At 43.0% G+C, this 10,285-nt stretch overlaps 1 protein-coding gene across 1 annotated transcript in view; it reads right to left on the minus strand.

Annotated features, from left to right (window-relative positions):
- LOC124596630 overlaps positions 1-10,285 on the minus strand; it is a 197,874-nt gene that overhangs the window by 8,688 nt on the left and 178,901 nt on the right. The window contains exon 9 of the mRNA XM_047135859.1: positions 553-775. Within this exon, the coding sequence (XP_046991815.1) occupies positions 553-775 (223 nt within the window). The remainder of the gene's footprint in view (positions 1-552; positions 776-10,285) is intronic.

Consider the following 10,285-nt stretch of genomic DNA (forward strand, 5'->3'; position numbering starts at 1 on the left):
TTAATCTGTCTTTTATTATCTATGGGATAAACTCGTACAGCTTTAGCAATCGTTTATCTGCGGCTGTGATACAAATGAAAGTTAACAATTCAGTATAGATGAGTCAGCAAAATCAAGTCTATCCTAGAACCGAATAGGAGAGCTGTGTAATGAAAGCGTTACCTAAATTTTTCAAGACTAGTTTCGGGATGGTTTCCTCGACAAGATTTCAGCTAGACAGATCGACAGCTGATTCTTTAACAATACTTCTCGCTAGAAAAGGAAGAAGGCCGTGTGAACTAGAGCGGTCCTCAACCAGTGGATTGGAATTCAAGAGACGTGGCTTTCAAATCCCGTTCGGACATCCAGGTACAAGTGTTCGCCGATTTTCCAAACACAATTCACGTGAAAACCGGAATGACTCCCTACAGAAGGACACAATCCATTAACTTCCCATCCTTATTCCGTCCAATCTTGTATTCCATCTGTAATGGCCTTTTCGCCAAAGGAATGTAAAACTCTAACCCTCTTCCATATTTAAATTTTGATGTAGCTAGCAGGATGAAATCTCACCCAGCACGGATTGTTGTGGCATCCACTTGCTGACCATCACGTTCTCCGGCTGCGAAGGCAGTGTGTCGTTCTCCCACTTCCAGAGGACGCGTTGCGGCAGCTGTCTGAACGCCTCCAGAAAAGCCTGGAACTTCTCCTGGGGCAGTGCGTTGCTCCGGACGTTGGATCCGAGACTGACGTAGATGACGCCGTGTTCGGCTCCGTCTATGAATTTCTGTAGGTTCTACAATATGGAAGATTAATTTGGTATAAAACGGGCAACTGCTAGCAACAACTGCTTGCAACAAAATTTTATTTTTTTTATTATTTTATTCTACTTCACATTTGACATTTGTGCTATGAATCATGCAGCTATCAACATTCACTCACGAGCATTTCAGTGGGAGATAGTTGTGTGTTATGGCAGGTGTAAGAGCGAAAAATGTCTTCTGGCAGCAGTTGGAAACTCGGCAAAGGCAGGAACGTTTTGGTTTATCGTTCCACAATATTGGTGCTCAGTATGGTCTGGATTCCATTACCGTCAATGGAAGAGGGAAACTATGATTTCAAGGGAGCCATACTGTACGCCATGCTGGGCCTCAGCAACTCTGGCTACTACCGCCCAACAGGACAGACACGCTGAGGTGACGAAAGTCATGGGGTACTCCTTCTTCAGGCCACGAGTGGCCTACCGGGACCATCCGACCGCCGTGTCATCCTCAGTAGGGGATGAGGATAGGATGGGCGTGGGGTCAGCACACCGCTCTCCCGATCGTTATGATGGTATTCTTGCCCGAAGCCGCTACTATTCGGTCGAGTAGCTCCTCAATTGGCATCACGAGGCTGAATGCACCCCGAAAAATGGCAACAGCGCATGGCGGCCTGGATGGTGGCCCATCCAAGTGCCGACAACGCCCGACAGCGCTTAACTTCGGTGATCTCACGGGAACCGGTCTATCCACTGCGGCATGGCCGTTGCGCAAAAGTCATGGGGTACCTCCTAATATTGTGTCAGACCGCCTTTTGCCCAGCGCAGGGCAGAAACCCGATGTGACATCGACTCAACAAGTCCTTGCAAGTCCCCTGCAGAAATATGGAGCCACGCTGCCCTTAGAGCCGTGATGTACAACTGCGAAAAGTGCAGGATTTTGCTTACGAACTGACCTCACGCTTATGTTACATAAATTTTCAATTAGATTCTTGTCTGGCGATCTGGGCGGTCAAATCATTCACTCAAATTGCCCAGAGTATTCTTAGAACTAATGGTGAACTATAGTGGCCCGTTGACATTACATAGGTGTTAGGAAATATGAACTCCACGTATGGGTGAAATTGGTCTCCAAGTAGCCGAACACAAACATTTCCAGTCAATGATGGGTTCCTTTGGGCCAGAGGACCTATTCCGTACCATGTAAACACAGCCACATCGAGATGGAGCTACCACCAGCTTGCACAGTGCCTAGATAATATCCTAATTTCCGTCGTGTGGCCATTATCACTCAGTAGTAGCCGACCGAGACAGACGCAGCAACAGGGAAGTAACCACTTTTGTGTCATTTACGAGTTACTAACCAGGAGCGAATTTTATTATATCATGCTGTAATAGTTTAGTTTCTTGAGTTTCGGAGTGTAAATTTAGCATCTAATAGCCACAGTTCTCGCGTTTTAATTTGAGTCGGAAAGTAAACCGATTTTGTGACATATTACAAGTTCCTAATCAGAGAAAAATTATTTAGTCTAACCTGAGTGCTTCGGTCATTAGGTTTTTGAATATCTGCGTATTACAGTTCGTGCGTTTTCATCAGGGTCTACAGTAGAGTTGCCCAGCACCTGCCGATAGTCCTTTTATCCGCATAGTTTAGTTTTCCACGGTCTTTAGTATGGAAAGGGACTGCGATTGTTGTGTACGGATGCAATCCGAGTTGGCGACACTTCGCTCTCAGCTTCAGGCTGTGATGGCTTCTGTTACACAGCTTGAGGCTGCAGTGGATGGGCACCACTGTTGTGGGCCAGCCGTAGGGATCCAACGGACGTCTAGCCCGTCAGAGTCCTCCGATCGGTCCTCACCGGTGGCCAACCCAGTTACTGCTCGCACTGGGGCTGCCCCCTCACCTGTGGTCAAGCGGGAGGTCGCCCCCGAGGTGAAACAGGTGGCGAAAGACTTCCCAGGCGGGCCTCCCCGGTTTGTATGACAAACAAGTTCCAGGTGCTGTGGCTGACACTGTTGCTGAGCCAGATGCTGTCGCCTGTCCTGTTTCAGAGGAAACCACTCAGCCTGCAAGATCCGGGCAATCGCAGTTGGTGGGATTGTTGGTAGTTGGGAGCTCCAACGTTAAGCGCGTTTTGGGGCCTCATAGGGACTTGGCTGACAAGACGGGTAAGAAAACCAATGAGCACTCCGTGTCCATACCGGGTGGAGTCGTTCCAGATGTGTAAAGGATCCTCCAGGATGACATGGAGAGCATAGGGTGCAGCCAACTGCAGGTGGTTGCACACGTCGGTACCAATGATGTGTGTCACTTTGGATCAGAAGAAATTCTCTCTGGTTTCGAGCGGCTAACAGAAGTGGCAAAGGCTGCCAGTCTTTCTTGCAAGATGAAAGCAGAGCTGACCATTTGTAGCATAGTCGACAGGACCGATTGCGGACCCCTCGTACAGAGCCGAGTGGAGGGTCTGAATCAGAGGCTCAAACAAGCTAAGGTCAACTCAGTGCCAGAAGGGTTGAAGCCTTTGCTGTTGCAAGAAGTAGCTGCTGTGTGTACTTACTTTCGCACTCTGAGTTCTCCAAAACATATACAATTTACGTTAGTTTCTTAGTATACTGTATACACACATCAAATAAAATTTCATCTCAACTTATCCTTTCGTCTCCTCTTGGTAGAACAGAATAACAATAAATGAAAAACACAATACTGTGTTTGTTCTACTGGATTAAGACCAGATCATCATGAGCAGTTACAAAAGAAAAACGCTGTAAAGTAAATAAATATAAAAGGGAGCAAACCAGGAAAAGCATTCACACTAACACACGAAACGAAGTGCCTATATGACATTTTACGTTAAGTTACCAATACCAGTACAATAAATTAGTAATCAACAACACTACTAAAGGCAGGTCTGAAGAGGTGCTACACATGGAAAGTGCTACAAAATAGACTAAAAGCTGAAACTGACAATTCTGACAACAGAATATATGGAGTACATGGTGTGCCGCGTCCAGAACTATTGACTACGCTGCCAACATCTGAACTATTATTCTACGTTGGCCATGCTCCCTATCGATGGTGCTTCTATCTGACTGAGAGAAGGGTTCATCTGCACGAGTGCAGGGTGGAAATGGGGTGACAATGATGGCGAGTTAGAATGAATACTGCGAGTAAGCTGACTGTGAAGGAAAACCCGACATGGATCGACGGTGTGTTTAATTGACTGTGCTAAGCAGAAGTGACTGGTCTGGCGAACGGAGGATGGCTTAAATGGCTCTGAGCAGTATGGGACTTAACATTTGAGGTCATCAGTCCCCTAGAACTTAGAACTACTTAAACCTAACTAACCTAAGGACATCACACAGATCCATGCCCGAGGCAGGATTCGAGCCTGCGACCGTAGCGGTCGCACGGTTCCAGACTGAAGCGCCTAGAGCCGCTCGGCCACTCTGGCTGGCCGCACCGTGGACTGTCAATGTTTATGCTTGGCATGAATGTACTGTGCACTTATCGAGTGTAAACAACCCGGATGCGTAGAAATTGTGTGTCGCCACTGTTTGAAACATTCAGTTCCTTGAGGTACTGTGTGCTGATAGCTGTGTCATTAGTTAATCATTTACTTTATCACAAAACCGTTTTTATATATTTAATGCGCTACAGAAGTTACAGAGATACAAAAATTTCGTAAACACACTTTGAAACAGAAGTATTTGCCTGATTTAAACTACTCAGTGGTGTATCTGCCTTCTGTGTGTGAGATTGGATATAGACATTTCATTAAAAGGTGCACAGTGTATGCGTTCTCATTTCTTAGCTCATTACACCCTTGTGCAGGGTGCATGCAACAGAGAAACCTTTTAGTGCTTGTTTCTAACAAAGTTTGTTTCAGGTACACTATGAAATATTGTACTCTGTCTTTAATATGAAGCATCTCGAAGGTTGATGATATAAATAGTGGATATAATGACACAACGCTTCAAATCCAAACAAGCTACTCAAAAAGGGAAGGACTCACTCAAAATATTACTTTTATGTTCACTAGTGGATGCTGTACCAGGCCATTTAGATTGTTTATTTGCGAGTTAAGTGAAGTCTGAAGAGCTGTGTACAACTTACTTGACCAATCTTGAGAGTTTTCTTACTTCTGAATTCCTGTACAGAGTAATTGTCATGGCTCAGCTCCATTAATTTGCCAATTGTTTGGATCCTATATAAAGTTTAGGAGAACTTATTGAATAGAGCACAGGTCGTAAATTTGTTAAAACTGTGGGGATGTTAATACATGTGGGAATGTAAATGTATCACAATCAATTGTTTCCATACTTTCTTTTCCAGTGGCTCTGGAAAATTCTGGACTAGAGGTAGCAGAGTGTGGTTTCAATCAATAGACCTCTAGGTTATGTGACCAGCAGGTTTCCACCACTGTGTAATCTGAGGAAAATCACAACAATGATAACAATAGGTTGTACCGAGCTCTTTATGCTTTACTTACAAATAAACATTCGAAATGGCTTAGAATATCATCCACTAGTCAACATAAAAGTAATAATTGAATGATTCCTTCCCTTTTTGAGTAGCTTGTTTGGATTTGAAGCCTTGTGTCATTATATCCAGTATTTATATCATCAACCTTCGAGTTCCTTCATATTACAGATAGAGTACAAAATCTCGTAGTGTACTTGAAATAGGCCAGTGTTAGAAATAAATACTACAAGGTTTAACTGTTGCATGCACTCCTCACAAGATTGTCATGAACTAAGAAATGAGAACTCATATACCACGCACCTCGTATTGAAATATCTGTATCCAATATCATACACGGAAGGCACATATACCAATGAGTAGTTTAAATCAGGCAAATACTTCTGTTTTAAAGTGTGTTTACAAATTGTTTTATCTCTATAGGTCCCGTAGCATGTGAAATATAGAGAAACGGTTTTGTAAATGAAATGACATAAGAATGGCAAATCATGAAATAGAGGCACAACTATCAGTAGAAAGTACCTAAAGGAACTGAATGTCTGAAGAACTGATGTCTGATACAGTGGCGACACACAATTTCTATGCATCCGGCTTGCTTAGATTCCGTAAGTGCATGCTGCATTCATGCCAAACGCAGACAATGACAGACCACAGTAACTTTTGCTTAGGCACAGTCAAGCATTCCTTCACAGTCAGCGACAACTTTCGGCTTACTCTCAGTATTCATTCCAGCCCGCCATCGGTGTCCTACCCCCTCCCCCGCCCCCTTCCCCCTCTTTCTGCACTGCGCTCATGTAGATAAATCCTTCCTTTTGTCAGAGAGGTCACAAGCAGCGTCGAGCGAGAGCATGGCCAACATCGAAAAACAGTTCAGGTGCTTCCAACCTAAGACACAGTGCCAAATACGGCGCAATAGGCAATAATAGTATAATAAATAAGTTCTGGAAAATGGAAGAATAGTATCAAAGAGAGTGAGAAATAATGGAAACCTGAGAGGATTGAGCGAAGTTTAGAAGAGTAAGTATTGCACTGATTTGGTCATTTAATAATAAATCGGGATTGTGAGCCAGATGTGTTTCGATTTCCAGGACTTCCAGCAGGTTGTGTTTTTGGCCTTTGTTTCCTAAGTGAAGGAAATGGGACTGTAGCTGTGGCTGACGATCAGTACGCGCTCAGACAGTGTGGAATCTAGCTACATTTATGTTCAGGCAGTGTAGATATTATGTCTCTGTCTCACTGACCAGTATAAAACTTATCACTATCAGGACAAGTAATTTTGTATTCCCCACTGTTGGCTAGTAACTGGGCCTTATCTTTGCTATTGAAAAGACGCTGGGCTTTGATGTTCTTCACGTAGTAGGAATTGCTATAGTTGCTGGATTTCTGTGCTTTTGCTATACGCTCTGATATTGTACACCACCTCCTGTAGACAGTGAAGGGAGCAGAAGAAGCAGCATAGAGGAAGGGTATAATTTTCACGCTACGGTCGCAGGTTCGAATCCTGCCTCGGGCATGGATGTGTGTGATGTCCTTAGGTTAGTTAGGCTTAAGTAGTTCTACGTTCTAGGGGACTTATGACCACAGCAGTTGAGTCCCATAGTGCTCAGAGCCATTTGAACCATTTTTATAATTTTCAATGTTGGGTTTCCTATGCAAGATGTGGTAAATCAGGAAAGGACTGTAACCACTGGTTGAGGCAAAAAAAAAATTATAGCGTCAAACTCTGCTTTGAAATCTTCTACGAACATGCGGAGAGATGTGAGACCGCGCAGCACTGATTGGTAAGCTACTTTTTGAGTAACTGGATGTTGGTATCAGTGTCTGTAAATGTCGTTTTCTATAAATTGTGAAACAATGGGTTTCTGTACTGATGTCAATGGTAGGATCTAGGACGTTTATGTATTTATTACCAATTTTCATTTTGCACTAAGTATTTTTGTATTGACTGTTTAAGTTACGAAAAAATGAGTTGAGGTGTTTTGTGGTGACTGTCCACGCGTACATTTCATCGTCTACGTATCTGAATAACTATGTAATATTTGCACTCGAAACTGTTTCACTTAAATTTTTTCCGATATGGTCCATCAATGTTGTTGTTGTTGTGGTCTTCAGTTCTGAGACTGGTTTGATGCAGCTCTCCATGCTGCTCTATCCTGTGCAAGCTTCTTCATCTCCCAGTAACTACTGCAGCCTACATCCTTCTGAATCTGCTTAGTGTATTCATCTCTTGGTCTCCCTCTACGATTTTTACCCTCCACGCTGCCCTCCAATACTAAATTGGCGATCCCTCGATGTCTCAGAACATGTCCTACAAACCGATCCCTTCTTCTAGTCACGTTGTGCCACAAGCTCCTCTTCTCCCCAATTCTATTCAATACCTCCTCATTAGTTATGTGATCTACCCATCTAATCTTCAGCATTCTTCTGTAGCACCACATTTCGAAAGCTTCTATTCTCTTCTTGTCTAAACTATTTATCGTCCACGTTTCACTTCCACACATGGCTACACTCCATACAAATACTTTCAGAAACGACTTTCTCACACTTAAATCTATACTCGATGTTAACAAATTTCTCTTCTTCAGAAACGCTTTCCTTGCCACTGCCAGTCTATGTTTTATATCCTCTCTACTTCGACCATCATCAGTTATTTTGCTCCCCAAATAGCAAAACTCCTTTACTACTTTAAGTGTCTCATTCCCTACTCTAATTCCCTCAGCATCACCCGACTTAATTTGACTACATTCCATCCTTGCCACTGCCAGTCTATGTTTTATATCCTCTCTACTTCGACCATCATCAGTTTCTTGCTCCCCAAATAGCAAAACTCCTCTACTACTTTAAGTGTCTCATTCCCTAATCTAATTCCCTCAGCATCACCCGACTTAATTTGACTACATTCGCCGGCCGGTGTGGCCGTGCGGTTAAAGGCGCTTCAGTCTGGAACCGCGTGACCGCTACGGTCGCAGGTTCGAATCCTGCCTCGGGCATGGATGTGTGTGATGTCCTTAGGTTAGTTAGGTTTAATTAGTTCTAAGTTCTAGGCTACTGATGACCTCAGAAGTTAAGTCGCATAGTGCTCAGAGCCATTTGAACCATTTGACTACATTCCATTATCCTCGTTTTGCTTTTGATGATGTTCATCTTATATCCTCCTTTCAAGACACTGTCCATTCCGTTCAACTGCTCTTCCAAATCCTTTGCCGTCTCTGACAGAATTACAATGTCATCGGCGAACCTCAAAGTTTTTATTTCTTCTCCATGGATTTTAATTCCTACTCCATACTTTTCTTTTGTTTCCTTTATTGCTTGCTCAATATACAGATTGAATAACATAGGGGATAGACTACAACCCTGTCTCATTCCCTTCCCACCCCCTGCTTCCCTTTCATACCCGTCGACTCTTATAACTGCCATCTGCTTTCTGTACAAATTCTAAGTAGCCTTTCGCTCCCTGTATTTTATACCTGCCACCTTCAGAATTTGAAAGAGAGTATTCCAATCAACATTGTCAAAAGCTTTCTCTAAGTCTACAAATGCTAGAAACGTAGGTTTGCCTTTCCTTAATCTTTCTTCTAAGATAAGTCGTAGACTCAGTATTGCCTCACGTGTCCCAACATTTCTACGGAATCCAAACTGATCTTCCCCGAGGTCGGCTTCTATCAGTTTTTCCATTCGTCTGTAAAGAATTCGCGTTAGTATTTTGCAGCTGTGACTTATTAAACTGATAGTTCGGTAATTTTCACATTTGTCAACACTTGCTTTCTTTGGGATTGTAATTATAATATTCTTCTTGAAGTCTGAGGGTATGTCGCCTGTCTCATACATCTTGCTTCTTTAGATGGTAAAGTTTTGTCAGGACTGGCTCTCCCAAGGCTGTCAGTGGTTCAAATGGAATGTTGTCTACTCCGGGGGTCTTGTTTCGACTCAGGTCTTTCAGTGCTCTGTCAAACTCTTCACGCAGTATCGTATTTCCCATTTCGTCTTCATCTACATCCTCTTCCATTTCCATAATATTGTCCTCAAGTACCTCGCCCTTGTATAGACCCTCTATATACTCCTTCCACCTTTCTGCTTTCCCTTCTTTGCTTAGAACAAGGTTTCCATCTGAGCTCTTGATATTCATACAAGTGGTTCTCTTTTTCTCCAAAGGTCTCTTTAATTTTCCTGTAGGCAGTATCTGTCTTACCCCTAGTGAGATAAGCCTCTACATCATTACATTTGTCCTCTAGCCATCGCTGTTTAGCCATTTTGCACTTCCTGTCAATCTCCATTTTGAGACGTTTGTATTCCTTTTTGCCTGCTTCATTTACTGCATTTTTATATTTCCTCCTTTCATCAATTAAATTCAATATTTCTTCTGTTACCCAAGGATTTCTACTAGCCCTTGTCTTTTGACCTACTTGATCCTCTGCTACCTTCACTACTTCATCCCTCAAAGCTACCCATTCTTCTTCTACTGTATTTCTTTCCCCCATTCCTGTCAATTGTTCCCTTATGCTCTCCCTGAAACTCTGTACAACCTCTGGTTTAGTCAGTTTATCCAGGTCCCATCTCCTTAAATTCCCATCTTTTTGCAGTTTCTTCAGTTTTAATCTACAGTTCATAACCAATAGATTGTGGTCAGAGTCCACATATGTCCCTGGAAATGTCTTCCAATTTAAAACCTGGTTCCTAAATCTCTGTCTTATCGTTATATAATCTATCTGATACCTTTTAGTATCTCCAGGGTTCTTCCATGTATACAACCTTCTTTCATGAATTTTAAACCAAGTGTTAGCTATGATTAAGTTATGCTCTGCGCAAAATTCTACCAGACGGCTTCCTCTTTCATTTCTTAGCCCCAATCCATATTCACCTACTATGTTTCCTTCTCTCCCTTTTCCTACCCTTGAATTCCAGTCTCCCATGACTATTAAATTTTCGTCTCCCTTCGTCTCCATCAATATTTCAGCCAAAAGTGTACTAAAGGAGACTCAGTAGCTAAGCCATCGAACTATTTATACATAGCCCCTTGGAACGGGAAATAGTTCTGTGTTAAGCATGTCTGGGTGGCCAGTCTCAAG

The sequence above is a fragment of the Schistocerca americana genome, chromosome 2, assembly GCF_021461395.2.
Source record: "Schistocerca americana isolate TAMUIC-IGC-003095 chromosome 2, iqSchAmer2.1, whole genome shotgun sequence".
NCBI lineage: Eukaryota > Metazoa > Arthropoda > Insecta > Orthoptera > Acrididae > Schistocerca > Schistocerca americana.